This window comes from Anoplolepis gracilipes, chromosome 8 (assembly GCF_047496725.1).
Source record: "Anoplolepis gracilipes chromosome 8, ASM4749672v1, whole genome shotgun sequence".
Classification (NCBI taxonomy): domain Eukaryota; kingdom Metazoa; phylum Arthropoda; class Insecta; order Hymenoptera; family Formicidae; genus Anoplolepis; species Anoplolepis gracilipes.
Window position 1 is genome coordinate 11,549,487 of NC_132977.1, and position 24,830 is coordinate 11,574,316.

The 24,830-nt window shown below is 30.9% G+C and overlaps 3 protein-coding genes across 10 annotated transcripts in view; 2 read left to right on the forward strand and 1 right to left on the reverse strand.

Annotated features, from left to right (window-relative positions):
- Axed (BTB/POZ domain-containing protein axundead) overlaps window positions 1–12,265 on the forward strand; it is a 27,801-nt gene extending 15,536 nt beyond the window's left edge. For both annotated transcript variants that reach the window (XM_072898606.1, XM_072898605.1), the window contains 5 exons: window positions 7,022–7,235; window positions 7,675–7,850; window positions 8,152–8,423; window positions 8,685–9,079; window positions 9,581–12,265. In XM_072898606.1, coding sequence (XP_072754707.1) covers window positions 7,158–7,235; window positions 7,675–7,850; window positions 8,152–8,423; window positions 8,685–9,079; window positions 9,581–9,799 — 1,140 coding nt within the window. In that variant the 5' untranslated portion in view covers window positions 7,022–7,157 and the 3' untranslated portion in view covers window positions 9,800–12,265. The remainder of the gene's footprint in view (window positions 1–7,021; window positions 7,236–7,674; window positions 7,851–8,151; window positions 8,424–8,684; window positions 9,080–9,580) is intronic.
- On the reverse strand, window positions 12,242–14,341 carry LOC140669095 (ADP-ribosylhydrolase ARH3). The gene is made up of 6 exons (XM_072898607.1): window positions 14,123–14,341; window positions 13,720–13,877; window positions 13,237–13,473; window positions 13,032–13,141; window positions 12,689–12,920; window positions 12,242–12,565 (listed from the first exon to the last, which is right to left on the reverse strand). Exons 1-6 carry the CDS (start codon window positions 14,292–14,294, stop codon window positions 12,371–12,373), a joined length of 1,104 nt encoding a protein of 367 aa, XP_072754708.1. The 5' UTR covers window positions 14,295–14,341; the 3' UTR covers window positions 12,242–12,370.
- Window positions 14,342–20,455: 6,114 nt separating this feature from the next.
- Window positions 20,456–24,830, forward strand: part of LOC140668955 (A-type potassium channel modulatory protein KCNIP1) — a 51,875-nt gene continuing 47,500 nt past the window's right edge. The window contains exons 1-2 of one of the 7 annotated variants that reach the window (XM_072898306.1): window positions 20,456–23,165; window positions 23,729–24,134. In XM_072898306.1, the coding sequence (XP_072754407.1) occupies window positions 23,970–24,134 (165 nt within the window). In that variant the 5' untranslated portion in view covers window positions 20,456–23,165; window positions 23,729–23,969. Of the gene's footprint in view, window positions 24,135–24,830 lie in introns of all 7 variants that reach the window. The other 6 variants (XM_072898305.1, XM_072898308.1, XM_072898309.1 and 3 more) reach the window with 6 other exon arrangements.

Consider the following 24,830-nt stretch of genomic DNA (forward strand, 5'->3'; position numbering starts at 1 on the left):
GTCACTCGATGTAAACGTGGTCATATAGGAATTGTCGATCTTCTAGTCTCGTTTTAACAATAAGCCCGAAGTATGAAATGTACCTTCGTGTTATGCGCATCAGTACTTCGTAATGCAAGTGATTTTTCGTGTAACTAATTTCAGAAAGCATAAATTTCGTGTGTGTGATATCATTTCAAGATCATTCGAGATACGTTGCTAATATTTGACTGAGGAGCTAACTGTAAGTAAATTAATTGTAAGCAAAGATTGCAATTATTTCCGCTACAGAGAACAAAATTAAAGACGTATACTTTACTGAATGAATGATTTAATTTATACCTTTTACTTATTGTTAGACAAAAAAAAATGAAAATCCCACAAAGAAAAGATGAAATTCAATTTCTTGTAAATTTGAAGTTTCCTGTTATTTGCGGATCACTACGTATAAATCAAAAGAAATGCGAAACGCGTTGCAATAAAGTCGATCCCGACTTTTTACAAAATTGATTAAACGAAGAGGTCATTATCGAACTTCAAGGCTTTATCATGGATATGTGCAATCAATTTGTCGTTTCGCCGTTTTTTTGCTCGTCCGTTCGTTTCTTTGTTTCTCGTCTTTCATTTCCACATGCTGGATTATACTATATTGAAATTATTAGAGCCTGACGAAGGAAAGAAAGCAAAAAGTCAGATCAAATATTTAGAGCTACGTTATTTAACGTGTCTATCTAATATCCAAGGATGGGAAAGTTTCTTTTTAAAAGTTATTGTTACTCGTTACCAAATCGAAAAAGTATCTAATTACCGTTATTAGTTACTGATTTTCAAAAGTAACTAGTTACCGTTATTATTATTTAAAAAATAATTACTTTTCTCATTACTTTTTTAATCTTAAAATGAGATCAGATTAAATAAAAACATTTTTTTGTAATTTTTTTATTAATTATTAATAAAATATTAATAAAAACAATAAATTTATTTTAAATTTGCAAAATCATAAAAAATTTAAGGAGAAAGATTTTTAAAACGCTAAAAATCCTCCCAGCTTTATATTTAAAAATTTTAATATGATAATTTTAAACTTATAATCATTTTACACAATACTTGTTTTCATATTGAATCGCATGTAAATTCACAACGATTTGACAATTCTTTATGCAAACGCCATAATTAATCAATCCTAATTTCAATATTAAAGAATTATCAAATTGTCGTTACTAGTTACTGAAAAAAAGGAACGTTTCCCAACCCTGCTATCATTTCATTCCTTATCTCATTTTTATTAGACGTTTGCTATCTACTAGAGCTAGACGAAAAAAAAGGCCAAAGATTAAAGATGTATCTGATTGAGCTATTTAAAAATAGTACTAAATAGATAAAATTTCCAAAAACCTTTTCTTTATTATCTCTAATATATTAAAAAATATTAAATGGATTCACTAAACCGTTAAAGACTAATTATTTTAATTATAGTTGATTTTATACGAAAAACGCGATTTTTGTCGAATGTAAAAAAATTATTAAAAAAATAGTATCAATGGTTTCATTTTTTTATACGTGTAGATCTTCGAAGCTTTTTGCAAGAAAAAAATTATTATTTATGAAAATTTTACTTTTTTCATAATTTTTACACATAACTACACTACTGTATTTCTATCAGGACACGTTTATCGTTCGTAAACATTCCCAAACATCATATTTGTGTATATCACTTCGATAAACAACAAAAAAACTCGCGTTACATTTAAATATTTCTTCCGTTAAGTGAAATGCATTACTGTAAAAAAATTTAATCATAATCTGTTTCAGAAAAAATAAAATACTAATAACAAATATTATTTATTGTTATTACTTAAATAGTGCAACATTAACCTTTTTTAACTGTGTTTCTATTTTTTAACTATATTACTTCTTCTGTTTTGCACTGATGAATAATGTTGTTAAATAATGAGAAGTTTTATTTTATAAAGTTAAATTTTCTCAGGGCATTTTTACTGTCAAAAGTTTTATCACGGAAAAGTGAAAAATAATGTTTTGAAAGAAAATATATTAGCTATTATCAGTTAGCACTAGATTTACTCCTCCAAAGCTCAGTCTTAATATACCTATCCGTGATCTGTAATATAAATATATATTTGGGGAGTTAAAAGAAGGGATTCTCTCGAGATTTTAAAAAGGCACTTGCTAAATAAACAGTTTAATGAATATATTTTAATATTAAGTAATAATAAATATTTTTGAAGATAATAATAACAGCAATCATCGCTTTCATCTATACACTAATTAGATATTCGATTGAGAAGAAACAATTACATAATGTATGCGGGCAAACCCAAGGAGATCTTCGACATCTTCTGCTTGACTGAATCAATTAACGAACCCTAATGATCGTGATTTAGCGGCCGATATTATTATTAAAGTATAATTAATATTTTTTTGTTGGCTATTCATGGTTTGTTTCATATTTTAGTTTTATTATCATGACAAAACTATAGTAAACATTATATCATTAGTTTGACATCTGATTCTTTGAAATTGACAAATAAGAAGGAGAATAATTATAATATCGAAAATTGTCATTATGTTAATCATAATAGAAAATCGATTTTTAGGTAATGAAAATGCAACTTTTCTCTTTCTAGCTTTTAATATCTACTATTATTTCGTGATTAAAAATTTCATCACGTGCAAATTGGAAAACATTGTACGACATAGTCGATAATGTCGAGCGTCTAAAAATAATGATCGATATTTTTGACCATTTTTTTCTTATTTGTTGTGCGGATGCATTTTGCTGAAATGCGGGTGCGTAGAATGAAATTAATTGGATTAAGGCCGAGCGGATACTCGTTCAACTTAATTAGTTGCGTAGCCGTCAGTTTGCATTAACCACTATAGTTGTGCTAAATTCTATTAAATTCCCCTTGCTTCCTAGTCACTGCATCTTCATTGTGGGAAATTTTGTCAAGTATATCTTATAGAGAATACGGGACCCACATGCATCATGCAAATATATAATTGCGTTTTATTCATTTTTCTTCTTTGTATTTATTAGACTTTGTATTTATTTCTCTCGGTAAAAATTATTTTCTTTCAAATTATATATACTTTGCTCCATCTCATCGAACCTCTCCACATTCAGCGCTTGTGTATGGAATTTCGTGGTTCTAATTTTAGCGAATCCGTGATTCACTAAACATCCACGGATTTCGCAAGCCGTTTTGTACTATGAGGCGAGGATCCGGTCGCAAAATCATGTTACATGGTAATATTTATTGAAAAATCCACTGTATTTTTTACAATATAAACAAGTATAAGAATACTTTTTTTTAATGAAAAATTATAAACGATATATTTAAGTTAAATTCAATTTTTTTTATTTTATTAATAAACGTATAAATAAATATTTAATAGCATAAAAAATTTGTAATACTTGAATAAATAATTTGAAAAATTTATATAAATATTTAAATATATTTGAATGGAAAACAAGACATATATACATTTGTTTTGAGATTGCATTGTTCGCGCTAATAATACTTTAAGTTAATCTTATCATGTTACGTTATGATTTAAGATAAAAGATACATATATATAAAGTAATAAGTTGAAAGAAATCAATGACTACACTGCTGTCAATATTTTAATAATTTTATTTTTATCTTTGCAATTTATTATATCGAACATGTAACTTTGCGTGTAATTTTTCTTCGCAACACTTAATGCAATTATATGCACAATCAATAATGTTTACGAATATCCGTGATGCCTGTTTCAATGAGCCACTCCTTGGCTCACAAACACTTGCATAAACATTGAAATTCTTATAGCGGCGCGATGATTAATAATGGGACACATAATGCTCGCTTTGCCATAAATTATTACCACGTTAATACGAAGTGATGTGTAACACACGTGATGCACGAATGTAGGTCTGTAAAATATGCAATTTCATTGACTTATTGTTAGGTAGGATAGTTGGAATAATACTATAAAAATGTGACTTGATACATTCATACATTTATTTCTGTTTCTCGATATTAGGATAGCTCACGTATCGATATATATATTTTTTTTAGAATTTTGCGATATAATTATTTTTTTCTTGCATTTTTAAATATTCCATTATACGAGCGATAATTATAATTATTTAATTATTCTGTCCGACAAATTTTCTACACGTATGGAAAAGAAATGACGTCATATAGTACCAAGGACTATTATTTCGCAAATGATTGACAATGCATCGACGACAATGTCACTGCATAAATGAACTTGAAATCTCGGCTTTTCAAACGGATTCATTCACGGCCGTCCTGAATATCATTAGTGCCTTCCTGTATCTTACGAGTACGTCGTCGAAGAAACAAGCCGATTACGATCGTTTAGCGTACGCGGCAATTATCCATTCGAACCACGACGTTTCAGCTGTTGGACGATTAACACCTTCCGATATTCCCGGACGATCGGCGCGTATCCGCGTTCCTCTCGCAATGACGGAATTGTTCTACCTATACCGGAAATCTCCTTAAGCGCACACGGAGTGTAAAAGAGCGTGCTTGTTCTTGTATTCTTGTGTCATCGCGTTATATAAAAAAGAAATATTATTTTTCTCACCTGCGACTCAAAAATTTGCGCTATTATTCGAGATGAGTAATTTCAATGACAAAATTTCGCGTGAGATATCTTCAATAAAAAAGTTTCCCGAGAAACAAACTATTATACAAATAATTCTGAGAAAAAAGTACACTTTTGTCGATTCCATCGTGTCAAGCTTTATCGCCAAGAAGGTTTGAACGATCGTGTCAAGCGAGACTCTATCGCATTCTTCGACCCTCTCGTCTCGAGTTCGGAGCACAATAAACAAACTCTGTTTCCATCCTTACAGATTACAACTTCGTGGTATCGATAAGGTCCCTCTTGGATACAAGTATTCCCCAACGCCTTTTTAACGGTCCCTCATGCACGCGGTTGATGATGTTTATAAACTATTATTGTTGCAGTCGATGAAATTCAAACACGCGTATTTATATTAACCGAGCCCTCTGAGAGGATTTAAGTCACTCATGACGAAGACACAACCGTAGATCAGTCTCTCAGTCGAGCGAGATTTCTCGCTCCAAAAGGGTTGCTTTCGCCAAGTTTCCTTTTTATTTGATGTGTCTCATTTATTAATGATATCGATGAATGAACAAAGTTTTCTTTAACGAATGCGATAAATGCATTTCGATTTCTATCTCAATTTTATAAAATAATTACGTACAAAAGTTACGTAAGAGAAATTTTATGTGTAAAGGAAATTGTTGATATTATTTTCGGGAATATAATTACAATTTTTTTAATGCAGTTTGTCGTGTGTGAAAAGTGAAAGACTACGTCAAAGTGAATTGTATTCAGCAGTGTATATAATAAATAATAACTGTAATTTTTTTGCTTTTTAAATTGCATTTTTGTACCGTTTTATATAATTTAATAATAATAAAAGAGAGATTAAGCTTTGAATTTTGATAAAATGCGAAAAATTACGGAGAAACATAAAAAATACGATTTTTGAGGGAAAGGGAAGAGAAGTTCATTATTGATGATAGGACTTATGAAATAAATATTTGTAAATCTAATTCGGACAATACAAAAAGAGAAACGCGTAACTTGTGTATAGAATTTATTAGAATATGAAAGTGTGGAGTTAAAAGAGAATTAGGGCCAGCTGAACGGTTGCTATCAAACATTCCTCCCTGTTTTGTCAATAGAGCGGCATCTTACTCGTAATGTCACTTATGTTAGTATCAATTTCATTGATATATACATAATATAAATAGAACACCTCCCACGCTATGAAATAAAAAGTAAGTAACTACGTTTGCTTTTGAAATTAATATTTGGGTTTTGATAATTTTTGATGAATACAGCTGATTCGATGTATGAATGCAATAGTAAAGTGATATATACGAAATATATGTCAAAGTATATTTCAAGAACATGCGGTGTATAAAAGTGTAACATATTATTCTTCTGTTCATCCATTATTTTTATTTTCTTTTTGTCATTTATATTTGAACTATATTTATTATTTAAAGAGATAAATTTCACTTATTTTTCGATTCGGAAGAAGTTAACTTTATGAGTATTTAATAATACTCTATTTCTCAGGTTAGTCATACGAGTTTATACCAAGAATTCCTTTTTCGTATAAGCGATAAGCTTATTTGTTGCAGAAATTGCACAAGAATATCGTATATTACTATATTTAATATACTTTTATCTGTATCTGTATCTACTTTCTGTAGACGCTGGACTTCTGTAGAATCACTCGTAAACTTTTCTTTCGCAAGATCGTATCAATTGCTCTCTTGTTCTCTCTACTCAATATAATCTCAATATAATCTTGTAATATTTGTTTAATTTTATATATATATATATATATATATATATATAAAATTAAACAAATATTTGCAAGATTGATTGAGATTATATTGATATATATATATATATATATTACTCAGACACACATATATTGTTATCTATCTCTATCATTAAAAAAATCAATAAGTAATTGCAACACATAAGTCCTATCTTCCGCAAACACTGCCAAACCCATGTGTGAATTAGATACTGTACTTCTTGTAACATTGGCACAGCAGTCGATGCAAAGTAAATGGTAAATGATCGATAAAACGCGCAAAAATCAAATCCATTGCACCGCTATGAGATAGCGAATCTATGAATCACGAAAAGTACCATCGCAAGAAAGAATACTTTCATGAAAAAAAAAAAAAAAAAAATAAGCAAGAACAGTATATAAACGCTATCGATTATAGAGATACGTTTCCGAAGACACAATGTGATGCAAACGCGAAATGATGCAACACGCTGCATTTGCAGGCCAAGAATAATGGAATAATTTTTTTAAAAAGTTGCCCTATTATATACCAGCGAGATAATTTTATTTCGTGAAAATTTGTAAATAACTAAACTTTTTTTGTGTGTTTGCACACGCAGTGATAAAGATGTCTAATTAAAATTTTACTCTTTTGTACAGACGGCGATTCTCGATACTCTCGTGTCCATTCTAAGAACCTTAAACGCAAAAAGTCTCAAACAGAACTGAATTTTTTTTCAAACTCAAGATCTCGCCATCGATTACGAAGACATCTCACGAGAATCTTTCGATAGACATGTTTCGAATCCCTCCTATAGTGACTGAGAACAATTTGCAACCTACGGATCGTTCCAACAACGTTGTGATGCTTGAGGTATGCATAATAAACGTTAATTTTTTTTTTGTATTAAATATAATTTTTAATATAGTAAATTTAACGCAAAACTTTTATTTAGATTATTTATTTATAATGTTGATTTATTAGATACTCAGTATTATACTATATATTTTTTAATTATTTATTACTATATATATTTTTTGTATCTTTCTTTTTAATCAAGAGATTAAAAAAAAAAGAGAGAAAGGGGGAAGAATTTAAAATTACTCTTTTTTTATTTCTAATAAAAATAAAAATAAAAATAAAAAGAAACAGTTAAATTTTATAGAATCTAATCAAGTTTCTATAGTCAATTAAAATGCCTAAAGTAAAGTAAAATTTAAATTACGCGAAATTACACTACTATTTGTATGCACTATCTGTGAAAGGAATATACCTACATTGTATAATGATTGTGATAAATTTTGATACACAGGTTGGATTGGCTGGTGATTCATGGACATATTGCGTCGAGCGAGAGCAACTGGCCGAAAGATCAGAAGTTTTTCGGGCAATGCTTACAGGTCCGCTTGCACCACCATCATCGACGGATTCACCGCAGTTGTTGCAGTTGCACCATATTGACAAGCGGGCGTTCCGTCATTTTCTCAGGTAAAAATTTGTCGCTTAACTTAATTATTTAAAATGAAAAAGAGATATCCGATGACATTCGTAATGAATGTTTTACGTTGAGACTGTAAGCTATTTTTCAATTGCTTTTGCAAATGTTTAGGCTTGCGTTAATCAAAATAATCTTGATGAGAATCTTGCATGTAACATTTTGGAAATGCGAAATATTATGAGAATAATATTATTACAATAATCAATTTACAGGATAAATTATTTTCACAAAAATATTTTTCTCTTTAAAACTGGCTTTTGTTTCTAATAATATGTCCAATTTGTTGCGCAGATACCTTCGCGACGAGCCCGTCAATTTTATATCGGTACCGACAGCCAGGGCAACACTCGACGCGGCTCATCAGTATCTTTGTCCTGGACTGGCTCAACTCGCCGTGACACACTTGAAGAATCATCTAACACCGTCGACGGTACTCGAGATTTATCAAGGCTTAGGACTCTATGCGAACGATCTGAGAGAGAGAGGAGAACATTCCGATTCGGACAGATCGCTAAACTCGCCGACCGAATTATCACCCCCTGCAGATGATGCTGGTGCAATAGGTATGTATCATTTTTCTTCTCATGATTATGAGTACAAGCTTCTTTAAAAGTAATTAAAATTAGAAATAAATATTTGATTGAATTATTATTTGCGTTTACAACGTATAAAGTTATAAAATTTAAAATTATAATTGATGTATAATTAAATTATGTCTTTTCTATGCCCGAAAAAGGACAGAAATTAAAAAAGATTTGTTTCCTTCATTTGTGCTTCATTTAATTTTAATTAATATTTTTCACTCACTCGCCTTCTGTCCACAGCCACTGTGTGCACCGATCTTCTGCTCAAGTGCCTGTCTGTGATTGACTCAAATCCGGCGATGGTATTGGGTCAGGAACGTTTTGAAGAACTCAGCATCCAAGAAGTTGCCGAATTAGCGCATCGTGATACTCTAAATCTCAGCAGCGAATGCATCTTGTTCTCTGCATTGGACAGGTGGGCCACGGCTGAATGTAGAAGACAAGGCATCGAACCCCTTCCGACCAACAAGAGGCTTGTACTCTCGGACGACATTTGCTTCAGTGTGCGATACCTCCTTATGAACGATCGGGAATTCGTCAGTGGCCCTATGGCAAGTGGCATTCTAACTAACGAAGAATGCGTTCATATCGTCTCCAAAATACTCGGGCACCCCGAGAGCTCGAAAAATAATAGCGTAAGTATATGCGTTTACTCCGATGGTTATTATTCACATTGATTTATTTCTCGAAAAGACAATTCAATTATATGTAACGAAAATTTAATTATAAATAAGTTTTTATTTTAATTTGATTTATTTTTAATTCTTTAAGGGGACACCCCCAGTGCGGATCGGAAAAAAAAGTTTTTTTTGGGGGGGAAATTTTTCTGTAGGAACTATTATATCACTTATTATAAAATTTCTACACGATATCAAACAACATTAAAATTCTATTTTAGAATTTTTTCGTGGAAGAATGTCTCATAGTATCCAAGTAATGCTCGTTACTTGGACACTATGGGACATTCTTTTACGAAAAAATTCTGAAATATAGTTTTAATGTTGTTTGATACCAAATAGAAATTTTAAAATAAGTGACACAATAGTTTCGACAGAAAAAATTCACAAAAAAAGCTTTTTTTCCGATCCGCAACTGCGGATGCCTTCTTAATGTAGAATCTTTTTACAAATCTACAGCGTCGGAGCTCCACAACTATTCATCCATCGAGGTTGTCCAATACACCAAGGATCGGCATATATAAATATGATGAAGACTGCAATATGTTGAGGCCAGGAAAAAAAGAACGGCAAGATAACCGAAAAAATAGAAGAAAAGAATGTGCCAGTCAAGGGCAAAGAACATGCGCTCGGATTGGAAACTGCCTTATAAAAATCCTAGCTTGCGTGTTTGATTAAAAAATGCTCGTCCTTGATTAATCACATTTTCAAATCTCCCACCGAAAAAATATTGTTATCTTTTTATATTACTTTATCTTTTCGGTTGCAATCTCAGCTCGAAAAGCCAAAGTATAAAATAACGAAAATGAGAAACGTCATAAAAGTTCAAAACCTGTAATAATTGTTTGAAAATTATAATGTGACATTTAGATACTTATTGGACAATCGAATCTATCTATAGAAGATTGTCATTATAATTGCATAATTAGTAAAGTTTATATATGTTACAGATTTTTTTTTAAAGTTGAATTTATAAAAAACCTACATCAATTTTTGAGGATTAAAATATTATTTATTTTAAGAACTTCAGAGATGTTTCATAGATATTTCTTATTAATATAACTGTATTGTATAATTTTATTGCGAAAGAAAGCAATTTTCCTATCATTATTAGAGTATTGTTAAGAATTAAGGAATATTAAAATCGTGTACATCACGATATTTTGGCTATATTTTTGAAGGCGTAAGAGACTGCGATGTATCGAAAGAAACATTTTATAATGTTTTTAGAGGCATATTTAGAGATCTCTGGTTAATTTTTATTTATAAGATACTATTTTAGAGAAAGAGAGTGAGATTGCGTGCGTATACTAATTTGTTAAAAATTATCCAGTTGTGTAAAAATTTAGAATTGTTACGTATTATCTACATAATTGCTTCCATTTTAATATAAAAATATTTTGTCGGTTACATGTGTTTTGTTACTTTTAAGAAATATCTAATCTTCTCGCTTGCAGCTTTTGCATAAGATCTATATTTGCTATAGACAAAATCAAGAGATTTCTACTTTTACAACATATAAAAAATTTATTTTCCACAATATACCTTATAAGAAAACTAAAAATTTCACGATTTTTATTCGATTATTGAATAGAAAAACCTATTTCTACAGATATAAATTATTAATAGTCTAAATCTAGAAATATATTTTTAAACGTCTTTCCTAAAAAACTTTCCGTAAATTTACTATATACGCAAGTATGAAAGAAAATTTAATCGGCGCCGCTGCAAACGTGCACCCTGTTATGTGTAATCATATCTTCGTTGTGTTTATAATTGTTGTTCAGAGTATATGATCTTCAAATTATTTATAATAATGGGTATACATGAAACATGGCTGGCCCGTGAGATCAAGTGTATAAGGATATACATATACTATTATATTGTAAATTGAAGATCGAGAAAATTGCCAAATTTTTAGCTCGTATTCAGAACGCACTTTTATCAATAAATGCACGCATTTATTTCTGAAATTCTATAGAATAAGTAACATGAACTATATGCTAAATGCACACACTTATTGAACTAAAAGCGCGTTTTGAATACAGGCTTTTACCTATCTATTTTGATATCCTTCATTAATTTTTGAAAATGTTGTCTTATTTATCTAGTATCTACATTTTTCTTGAAATATCTATATTTATCTATATATCTATTTCTGTTTATTTATATATATCTATATATTTATTTTATTTATTTAGGTTTTAATAAATAAAAATATTATCAATTGAATATTTTAAACGAAAACACACAACGTTTTTGAAAATTAAATGTATTATTAAATGTATAACAAAGATGAAAAAGATAATTGTTTTATATTGATAAGGATTAGGAGAGAGGAGGGACAGAGAGGAGAGGAGAGAATTTTTAATAATTTTATATAAGAAACATTGTGCATACGTACACGTTGTTCTCACGATATACGTATTGTTGCCATTTACAATTATATTTTTTAGTTTAATTTTTTAACACATCTATAATGAATCTTGCACTTTTTTCGTACATGTTTTAATAGAGTTACAGACTGATCATGCAATAATGTTTAAAAAATCTCTGTGATTGTTGAGAAAAGATAAAGAATCGATTGAAACAAAATAACTCAAACTGTTTTGAATATGTGTTCTATATTTATAGTCTTGTTTATATCAAATGTTTTCTACTTAAAATGTTAATATTATTTTTTATTTTTAAATTTAATGAGAGCGTTATTATATCGATGTAGGTCCAAGTTTATAGTGAGAATAATAGTATAATAGTATAAATAAAAATTACCAGCACTAGTCATACTTATTTGTTTCTCCAAATATTTCAGTTACCAAATGTAATATTAATTTCTTGCACGTATATTAGAAATGAGTATGTTTAACAATGCAGATAAGAGGGCGTGAAATATATAAAATAGTGAAACATAAATAGTAATGTGGTGTACAGTTATAAATTTATATTTAGTAAAAAGCATGTCACCTCGACAAAACATTATTGAATAGAGCTCAAAATAGTACAATGTATATAAAATATGTATATAAAACATATACACCAAAAACGCTGAGCATAGTCTTCTACGATAAAACAATTATTATTACAGCAAAATGTATTACAATGATTATATAAATGTGAGTTAATTTAAATAAAATTTTAATAGAATATTCTTATTTCATTTGACCTTTTTTCCTCCCAACTTGTCGTTTTATCTTTTTATGTATAATTTTCTTATACATAAATATACAGTAAATACTTATTCATGGTTCATTATTTATTATATATATTTATTTCACATGGTTTAGATGTTGCTACATTCAACAATTCGTCAGCCAGTTCTTCAAATCGATCTGCCTGTTCGCAATGTGATAAGAGCAATCGACTGAACTTTTCATAGCCATAAAAAGCACCTGCTATCGCGCCGGCCATACTAGCAATTGTGTCTGTATCACCTCCTAAAGTAATCTATAAAATAGTAACAATGATATTAGATTATAAATGTATAAATAGCACTTTTAAATATTTTTCTGTGCAATATTAATATAATTAATCCGCCGTGATAATCTTGTTGTGAAATTTATAACTTACGGCGTATTGAATTGCTCTTCTGACAGGATTATTAGTTCGTATCCTTTTTATACGTCTCTGTGCCTTTAGAAAACAAAAAATTGCAGTAGGGACTGATTCTAAAGCTCTGACATTAGCACCCAGTTCTTTAACTATCCTTTGTTCATTAGGCTCTTTCCCTCTTTTTTCTTCATTAGGCTTATCTTCAGAAAGTAGATTCTTTACTATTTTTAATCGTTCTTTATACGGCTGGCTGTAATAATTCATATGCTATGAGTAATATTTAATGTGTACATTTTTTTGTTTAAATATATTATTAATTTATATTTGTTTATATATATTATTCATATATAATAAGACATACCTTTCACCAATCTCAATTTTATCCATTTTGTTTATAAGATCGTCAATAAAATTAAAAACATTTAATTCTTCATTGGGATATAAGCATAAACTTTGTTGAATTGCTATAGCCTGTGATAACAACAAACTTTGTATAAAAGATGTCTATTAATATAAGTTTGTTAAACATTTTTTCTTCTTATTAATATAAATCAATCTGTAATTACTTGTAATATAGCACCATTTATCCCCAATTCATTTGAATGTGTAATTTGTGTCACTTCTTTTACATAATGTAAAAGATTATTATAATTGTTGTAAGAAAATAATGCTACAGGTGCAATTCTCATTGCACCGCCATTACCATAAGAACCTCGACCGTCAAATATAGTCTTTGCTGGACCTTTCACATCTATTCCTGGTTCAATCTTTTTATTCCTTAATTTTCTTAATTTCTTAAGTACCTATATATGCATAAAAAGATTTGTTGCAATTTATTATTATTACAAACTATAGTCATGAAAAAATTATAATTGCAAAAAGATATCTATTATAATTATAAAGGTATCTTATTTTATATATATATATTTGCATATGTATCAGGAACAAATTTGAATATATGATATAAATTTACATATCCATTGTTATATTTCTTTAAAACAATAATAAATTAAAACTATATAAATAAATGCTAAAACTATAATACTGACACTTATACTACCAGTTCCGTAACCACGATTAGGCTCTTGGTAATAACTTTCCACAAATCGTTTTGCCACATCAACAATATCGAGATCTCGTTTCTCAATCAAGGACTCGGCTAAAGAACGAGTCATAGCCGAGTCATCTGTAAACTCCATGACTGGCTCTACACAATTAAACAAATTTGTCATATAAAAAAGGAAAAGTATTATTTATTTTATTCACAAATTACGAGAAAAAAAATATAAAAAAAAAATATGTATATATATATATATATATATATGTATAGAAAAATAATGTGCGAATTTTATGCAGCAATAATTCAAGAAAAAAATAATAATAAACAAAGAATGCTGTCGTGAGAAACTTTAATATAAATAAAAAAACTTTTAAAGAGGAAATAAATATAACCTCTGAATCTCGTTCCCTCCAATGTATCGAGTCTTCGTTGTAAATAAATTTTCTTGCGAGCTGACACGACTTTTTTTCCTTCGTACGGACTTCCAAGAATATCTCCGACCAAAACGCCCAGCATCGTACCCCGAAATTTACTTTTTAATAACTCCAAATCCATTTTTGACATTACAATGACAATGTCAAAGAGAGGCCTGTCTGAGAACCACGCCGCCTTTTTCCTGCAGTATGCTAACGCCAACTAGATACATTTTAGAGCGAGAGGAACTACATAGTCAAAACCATTTTTTGATGGTAAAATGACTGGTTCATGTCCGGGCTAGATTTATAATTGTGGATTTAAAAAAAAAACACGAAAATATTATGAGCTTATTAATATATTTCATTACATATTATTTTAGTTGCGCGTATTTTTTTATTTTAACATTCGACTAACACTAGATATATGTATACTATTATAGGCGAATTATTAAAATTATTTTACGCATGTAATATATTAAAATATATGTATAATATATATATATATATATATATATATATATATATATATATATATATATATATATATATATATACATGTTTATTATATATATATATATATGTATTATTAAAATATTTTTTATAAAATTATTAAAATTACTAGGCATATACGCGCACATAAAGAATATTATTCTCGCAAAAGGAAGAGAGAGAAAAAGAATAAGAGAAAGAGAGAGAGAAAGAGAGAGAGAGAGAGAAGTAGAAATAAATAATATAAATTACTTTTACAAATAAACAGAATTTATTTGAGAGTGAAATTTATGCAATAAGATTTATTTTTGTTCAATATTTATTTAAACGTATCTGGTATTATTAAATATATAAATGCAATTTTATATATTTCATACAAGAGATATTTCAAAGTTATAAATATATAAATCTCGCCACACATATATAATAGTGTTTAAAGAAATAAAATAAAAACAAAAGTATAATGGAAGTAATTTCTCATCAAATATAAGTGGGAAGTATAAAACAAAATTTTTTTATAAGACTAATAATAAGTTTTTTGGAGATAATTGACTGAGATGATTCTGAAGATCCGCATGTGAGATCAAATACGTGTGCACTTGATTAAGATTCGAAACGTATTATTATTACATAATTTACGCGCTTCTTTCTTTCATCGGGTAAGAGGATATTTCCAGCAATTTGTAATTAATGAAATAAATGTTTTATTAAAACGAGAGATCCGGACAAAAACGGAATCAGAACTGATAATCGTCTTTTAGTTTGTAATTGTTTTCTTAGTCGGATCAAAACCGTCTACTGTACTAAATTTGATTAAATTTATCTATATTTGCTACAAAATCAAGAGATTTCTTCTTTTGCAATATATAAAAAATTTGTTTTCCATATGTATTTATAACACTAATAAATTTATAGCACCGAAACTATAACCGGACTGTTAAATTATTTTCTATTACAGTCCTTTTTCGGTTCTTGCAATTATTTCTAGAAAATATTTTTATTAATAAAAATTAATAAGACTCTTAATTCTAAATTCATAAAAACAGAAAACGCAAGATTTGAAGAGCCAAGCACAGGATGTAAGAAAAACACATAAGCTTTTTACGAAAAGAAAGCAAATTTATTCAATACAAATATTTCGATTCGTTTTTGTACCATCTTCAGCATTATAACAGAAAGAGAAGATTATAAATACCGCAACGCGCTCTTCTATATTATTATATTAATTATAATATAATTATAATTTTATAGCTTTACACTTTATTTTATTAAATTTTCTTTTTTTTTCTTTTTTAATGCCCTAAAAGGGCCCTAACAGACTTAGCAGACCTCACTCTACTTGCTGGCTGTGCAAAAATACATAATAAAGCGATCTAGGGAGTCCTAATTAAAAATTTGGTATAATGCAAAATTTGGGAATTCTGGATTACAAATATATTTTTTACGTATTTTGGTCAGTATTGACCATGTACTTTTCAAGCCAATTGGAGCTATCTTTCTTGCTTCTGGCCAGTTGGACCTACCTTTGTTGCTCCTGGCCATTTTGATTCGATTTCTACGAACCAAGAATCGAAGAAGAAGATTCTTCTTCTACTGCCGGTATTAATAATTATTGCCGGCAAATAAGACGACTTTTATTCGTTTAAGATCGTTTAGGATCGATATTACAATAATATACGATCGTTTTTTAGACACGTGCAAATAATCAAATATATGTTAACTATATATTATATTACCATGCATACAAACCCTCTGTCGGCGGGCCAAAGATCTGTATCTTTATAAAATAGTTTTATAAAACTCATATATTTATAATATATATGAAATATATTAAAATAATTTCATGTATGTCTTGTATAATATTGCGATGAATATCTTGTATTTAAAAATATTTTTCCTTTTTCTTCAATTTTTATATACAAATAGTATTATCTATAACATATAATATATAATAAAAGTTAATAAATAATGAATTAAAAATTTAATATAAAATTTTATCTTACAATATATAAAAAGAAATTTTTCTATGATTTAAAATTGACCCAGAGTTCGTTATGCACGCGGCTATCTCGCCGTCCGAGGGTTAAAGCAACGAATTTATCTATAATCTACATCTCTAAGTCTATCAATCTACATCTACAAGCCTCTATGCAAATCCGTTGCTTTAAAATATAATAAAAGCTTTTTGTCACTCACCGATACTGATGCGCAACAGCGGAGTTGTCGATTTTGAAGCTACGTTGTCTGTAACATATAAATATAAAGTTCAAATTATAGCAGCGTTTAAAATAATTAATATTTAAGAATTTATTATTGTACTCATCAAATTTTATATTCGATGCGTACTATGATAAACAAATATATAAAACAAATTTTATTAAAAAAGAAAGAACTATTTTTTAAAATAGAAACTTTCATGTAAAAGTCTTCATCTCAGAGTTTCTCTTGTTTAAATTATTCGAAATAAATGAATCGAATTAAACTGGTATATAAGGGATTTATCATAATTAATCTATAAATAATTATATATACAAATAATATTTACCCTAGGGTTGCTCCGCCGGTGCAGGATGCCTCTCCTAGACCTCTTCCTCCTCTGAGATGTCAGGGTTGTCAGGAACTATTGTTTTATACGTGCGATATATTTTATTTAATTTGTTATTGTTAAATCGCTCAATATTTTATACCGTACAAAAGTAAAAACGCGCGATAGTTTGACGGCACTCCCGAATTTCGGAACGATAAGTTTTATTTAATATTATTATCGTATATTATCTTCGCGAGAAACGCGCTTACGGCGCGCTCGAACTCGAGACGCACGTGCGCACGTGCCGGCGCCGGCGCCGGAGTAAAAGCACGTGCGCGCACTACGCCCGCCGGACACCGAATGAATGACTCGCGGCTGTCACGAGTCACGTTCGCGACGTTCCCCCTCTCTTACTACGTAGCGCGTGACGTCAAGGAGAAGGGAGAATATACTCTCTCTCTCTCTCTCTCTCTCTCTCTCTCTCTCTCTCTCTCTCTCTCTCTCTCTCTCTCTTTCTCTCTTTCTCCTTGCGCTACATTAACAATACGTGCTATATACTACGTGATAAAATTTGACACATTAAAATGTGTACATCAAGTGGTTCTACAATACATTAAATAAAATAATATAATAATATATATAATATAAATATAATAATATTAAATAAAATTCCTTAACTAAAATGATATTATTATGCGACATTTAATGCGTTTTAATGTGTACACAATTGTGAAACACAATTACGAATTATAATGCGTAAACTGCTACAAATATATATATTTTAATATACACACATGTAAAATAATTTTAATAATTCCTATAATAGCATATAATATATATAGTGTTATTCGTGTGTTAAAATAAAAAAGAGTTACGCGCAATTAAAATAATACGTAATGAAATATATTAATAAACCTATAATATTTTTGTGTATTTTTTTCAAATCCACAATTATAGATTTAGCGCGGACATGAACCAATCGGTCATTTTATCGATAAATGAATTGGCTATGTAGTTTTGTCTGTTCTAAAATGGACCTAGTTGGCGTTAGTTTACTGCAAAGAAAAAGCATCGTAAAATACTTTTCTCTTTGGGCGCCGCAAACGAACTATGTATTATGGGCGCGAAAAAAATAACTAACATTAATATTAAATTGTTAAATTTTTTAAATATAAATCATAATATTTCAATTCACAAAATATCGTGGCTTTAGGAGTTATTAGAAAATTTATGGCTATGAGAATATTTTTCGAGAATGGTTGGCTTTTCATCCTACGTCAAGTAAATTTTTCTATATTACATATATGTAATATAGATTATAAAAATATTTTAATACTCTTTATATTGTGTTTTCAAAAATTTGTACATAATTTTTAGAAGTGAAAATGGAGGGTTGAGTGGCATTCTTTTATTATACTCATTGTACAATATATTGAACTGGATAATTTCCTGGGGCCGATTTTGATGCGCATGCTCGAATAATTATGTATATACGATTATATTGTATATACATGTTTTTTTATATATATAAGTATATATAGTATGTCAACCGCATATGTATATTGATTGCTTGTGTAAACTATTATAAGAACGTCGAATTTCGCATACAAAATTTAATACAAATTCAATGTAAATATAGGCCAGTTCGCCCACGTTATATCCGAAAATCTTTTGAACGAAATTAACTTTGATTCAGAATTAATATGTGTTGTCAAGGGATATTTGCGATCGTATCTTTTTATACTAGTAAAATATGCATGTTTATCCGGTCGGAAACGAGCAATTAATTAACCTAACATTAAAGCTGCAAGTTGAGATTAAACGAGGGAAACGCCGCTAGATTAAACTACTTGATATAATCTCTTGTTAATTAATTACGCGAACTAATTCCTAGGATCTACTGCAACGAAGATAAGATAGATAGTACTCTGTAATCTGTTCTTTTTTTAATTGATAAGACAGAGTTAAAGGTCATCTCTGTTGCGCCAATTTTTCTTTTAAGATTTAACGATATTTATATATTATGTAAAAAGTATGATTATTTTTATCTTACGCTATTTTTTATAAAGAGTAATGAATATAATTATTTTTATGAAATTTATATATACTTTTATCAATTGCATAATAATAATAATAATAAAAGAGTTTAATATATATTAAATATATATGTTAAATTGTTTTCTAAATAACAATATGTCGCACAATTTACAAAGCTTATGATATATAAATATGCAAATTGCATATGCAAAATTTATAAATACAATTAAAAAACGCAATATCTCTGATAATTATATCACGGAATATATATGTTTAATTCGCAGATAATTTATATTTCCTATAATTAATTTTTACAGTAAAATTTGTCTCTATTATTTTTATTCTATATTTTATAAATACATACATTACTTTTTCTTATCTCTATCTATTTTTCAACATACACGTTCATCTCCAACAGTGTATGACATGATTTTCAACATACATTATATTCTGTAAATGGATGTAATAAATAAATAAATAATATATAATATTATAAAATGTAATAAATCTGGACGTATATCAAAATTCAAAATAGTTTACAGTTGGTATCCCTCGTGTCACAATAAATTGAGTGAAACTAGACACTATTATATGATTTACGTATCAGGCAACGGCGTGAATTGGCACGTTATTCAAATAATGTTTCGCAGGAAAAAACTCATGTTGCAACGGTCGTCGTCGGTCCTCGGGTGCGTGTCGTGCACGATGCAACGAGTGATCGTCGTGTTTCGCGCGATTTCGAAGGTATACATCAGTGAGAGCATCCGAAATATCGTGACGGGCGGTTATTGTATTGCGGTTATCAGTTCAATTGGTATCCGCGAATGCATATGTAATAAGTGTAAAGACCAAAGGAAACACGCAGAGTGGCATCGGTCAGAGGATGAGGCCGGATCGTGATAATTGGTCCATTTATCGCGTAATTTTTGTAATTAGCCAGTGTTCTTCAGACGTTATGTTTTGCGAGTGTGTATTGATATGCGTAAATAAGTGTCGAGTTAGCATTCAAAGTAACGGTTATCGGTGCATCATCTATTAGAAAAGGACAGCGAGCTTCAAGTAGTTCTATTTCTTTTCGAGAAGACATCCACAAAAAGATTAGATGAAGACACTCTATGCCTTCTATCGTCTATGGTTGTTGACCGCGGTAAGTTGACGCGGCGCCGCCGCCGCCGCCGCCGCCGCCGCCGCTCTTGTGTTGCGATTGGCCGAGGCGCTCGGCCAATGAACGGCGGCGGTGCCGTCTAGGCGCGCTCTATCCGGGCGACCAGTGTACCGCCGGTCGCGTATCAGTTCGGATGTCTTTATTGTTGAGCTCGCGTCCGTAAGATTTTCAACCCTTCACGGGCGGACACCGGTAGTGCATCGCGAAATTTTCAAATATCTTCGCTGTCTCTCTCTCTCTCTCTCTGTCTGTCTGTCTCGTTTTCTTGCTTTCTCCGTATCTCTCATTCTCTTTCTCTTTCACATCGGATAATGATCAGTACGCGTCGATGTTAAAGATCGGTGCGACGATACAAAAGGCGACGAGATCATGTTATGGAGATCGGCGAGTTGACATCCTCGTGTTTCGTTGCCCGCTCGACGGCGGGTGGGTCGTCAACCGCGTCGTCGAGTGATTCACCCGCTCGAATCGACGACAATCATCATCATCGCCGCCGCCACCGCTGCCGCTGATGCAGCCGCGTGCGGGCCACTGCTGCCTCTCGCTCCCGGGACCGTCACCGCGATCCTCGCGCGTTGACCGAACGGCAGATTCGCGATAGGTCACGCGCGCGACGCGCGTTTCCATCCCCTTTTCCCAGCTGCTCTGGACCGATAAGAAGTCGCAATTCGATATCTCGCAGTGCTAACGAATCTCTTTCGTTAACAGGTGACCATTTTTGAATATGCAATTTATCTTTTATTGAAACGATCTTTGCGAATTCTCTCTTATCTTTCTCCGAAGCTTATTTAATAAATGGCATGTTAATATATTAACAATAATGATAACGATGTAGTAATAAGAAAAGAGAAGCCAGTAAGATAGATAAATTTTTAATTAAATTGTAAATTTATTAAATTTGTAAATGCCATACTAGGGTCTAATGCATACGCGAGAGAGCTCTCTGGTAATATTCCATTACATGTTTCGTAATAGGTATTCTTCTCTTGCGCATAGTAGCTGAATATCCATTAATCAAACTGCAATGTTCAGTTTTGGAGCGATACTGTACGTCAGAAAATGTAAGGAAAATCCCCTTTTGTTTTTGTACGCTCAGCTCAGCGTCTCTTGTATTATGATAATTGAAGCAGCCGACTTTGAAATGCAAATGTATCTTATCTGAGAAAATCTTGAAAAAATATTTTGCATAATTGAAAGTTCACGATTCATAGTTGAGGTCCCGTCGAGCAATTGACGCGTAACTAGAAGAAATAACAACAGGTTGCTAAAAACTGATCTCCTCGTAGTCATCCGGTAAAAAAGAAGTTTATATCGTCCAAGCTTATATAATCAAATATACCAAAAAATATATAAAACCTTATACTTAATTATTTAAGTATATTGTTTATGAAACCATCTTATTGATTATATGTAATTTTCCTTTACATTTTAATTCCTTTTCGCGATAAGGCCTTTAGTTATAATTTGACCGAAATCTATCGGATTATATAATTTTTTTTTTAATAAGTAATAATTGTATTAGTTAAATATGACAATAATTGCCGATATAAATTTTTCCATTTGTTTAACTATTAATCAAATAAAATGCGTTGAAATAATTGCGATATACGATGAAAGACAAATTCAAAGATTTGGTGAATGCCAAAGACTTTACTTTTTATGTAATGCATTGTTGCTCTTGTGACATTTTTTAACGTTTTCCTGAAATGCTAATTTACATAATTGACCATTGTAATTGTTTCCGCGCCATTAAGCACAGGTACAACGAAGAGCTTTATTTATACACCATACACAATATGCCTATTGACCCCATATACCGCGTTATTATATCTACGCGAGCGTCACGATATAAATATTTTGACATTAATCTTTAACATTTTCCATTAAAAACTCCACGTCTATTAACGTTGATTAAAACATCATAGCGCACAGAAAATCTGTTGCAGCGCAAAAATACGGTTTTGTTAAGAGCGTTATTATTCTTTTGTTATATTCTCCTATTATATTGTATTTTTTTACATTAATATCAACTACCAACCACATTATATTTCATATTACTAACGATCTATTGTTCTCGAAAACTGAGTATTTCTGATAATGTAAAAAATTTCAAGCTGCGTAAAAATAAATTACACGTAGAGAAAGGTACGCTTTTACACAATATTTAAGAAAAATGTACAAAAAATTATTAATTTAATTAATTTAATAGATCTGATACAAAAGTTTCCTTCGTTCCTCGCATTTCTTAATTTACTTCTATACTTGTATAAAAAAAAAGAAATAATAAAAGAGATAAAACGAAAAAGAGAGTAAAGGTTCCGTTATATTGAGAAGTTTCTGTACTCCATGCTGTTAATCTTACGAAAGAATTGCGCTTCTAGCTTTTATCAATAAATTTCGAGCGACCGCACCCCGAATCGATTTTAAAGTTTTGGCACGGTAACCTTTTGCGAAGTCATCGATTTTTATGCGAGCGATATTCGTTCGTCTTATCTCAGGTTATTTTTATAGTCTTCTTCGCGGGAGTGACCCCGAAATCTAGATCTAAGACGCAGCTTCAGCTTATGTCCTTACTTAATAGTGATTAATAGCGCGTATGCACGCCACTATCAAGCGGAGGAGTTGCTTTATCCTTAGAATCACGAGGAACTTCAAGTACTCGAAAGGGGCCAGCATATATCAGATTTCTCCGCCCTTACTTCTCGTCCAAGTCCATTTTTATTCGTAATGTCTTTCTTTCACATGGGACTTATGCCAAGAAATCACGCGCCATTACCGATGTAAATAACAAATACCGCAAAGTGAGTTCTCTCCTCAAAACCATCGCGACAAATTTCCGTATTCGGTTTTATCAAATTCTCAGAATATTCTGTAAATGCAAATAACTTTAAAGGTAGTAAATTTCTATTCAAAACTACGTACATCGATCGACAGATTTGTAAATGCCACAATAAATGTAAAAAATTCTTAGAGAATTCTTGTAAAGAATGATTACACTATTTATTATAAAACGAGAATTTTAATGTTTTCAACATAAAAATGGTATATTACTTGGAGGAGAATCTCTCTCTCCGTCTCTCTCTCTTATGCAAATTTCCATGTATAATTCGCGTCTCCTTTGGGTGTACACTTCGGCATCCGTTCAGTTGTAAAGACAAAACTAATTATCCAATCGGAGGGAATATTGATATAATCAATAAACGCATCGCATGTAATTAGAACGTTAAAAATATCGCGCTTTGCTCGTTACTAACTTAACGCATACGTTCGTACAAAGATGTCATGTGGATGCTAGATATTTTTTCATTCGAAAGGGTGAGAGAAAGGGAGGGAAGGAAAGTTTGTCGTCTCAATTGACGTGCAGGGATCGAGAGAAGAAAGTGAAGTGAGATTCGCGGCGGATCGATAAAGGAAAAAAAAAACACACACACACACACACACACACACACACATATGCACACACGATGGTGACGGGAAACGTGACGACGACGATGGTGTGACCTCACGGGACACTGGATATAAGAGGAACAGGAAGCGCGGGAAAAGGAGTCGTTCGCCGTCTTGTTGGATCCTCGACAATTTAGGCGGCGGCAAGATCAAAGGTCATGGCGACGCCGCCGGACTCGCCAGGACCGGAAGAGGCCTTCTTCGAATTCGAGACCACGAGGGCGAGGCACCAGACCACCAGACCGGTGCCTATCGAGGAGCTTCTACGACAGACCAAGTTCTCCCGCCAGGAGATCCGAGTCATGTATCGCGGCTTCAAGCAGGTATGTAACGTTTCTCTCGACCTATTAGCAGCGCTATCGATTCTCCCCCCTCCCCCCCGGGGAGGATCATAAACGCGAAATTATGCAAAGGGCACAGAACTGTTTTCGCACCGTCGTGTTTTTTTTTTTTTTTTTTTTTTTTTTTTACGATTTCAAAGGAGATAAAAATAAAACGTCAAGTTTATCGAGAAACGCATTGTACGAAAGAAGCCTTTCTTATGTGTTTAAATTTATTTCTCCCATCATGAAATAATGATACTGAAGAATATTGTGCCAATTAAAAATAAAAAGTTATGTATTATCAATTTATTTTCACTTTATATGTATAGCATCAATTTTCATTGTCAGATTTCGATAACTATGTATACAACGTAATTCTTTTTTTACAAGATTTTTCTTTAACTCGTGAACACAATGTTTTCTCCTTTTTACATAGTTTCGCAATTTTAATAGACGATCTAAAAAAAAAAAAATGCTTTAAATTCCCCAAACGGAAATCTCCCAAAGAGCCAAAGCTTCTGAGGCAGGTTATTTATCTACAATGTTTAACAAGCGGAAAAATTATTAATTTTCATATTCTATTGCTTTTGAATATATTTTGAAATATTTAGCTAGAAAATCTTCTCGAATTTGATGACGTAGAAAATAATCAAGCGTGTAATTAAGTTTAACTCTATCGTTTGATCTTGGAACTCG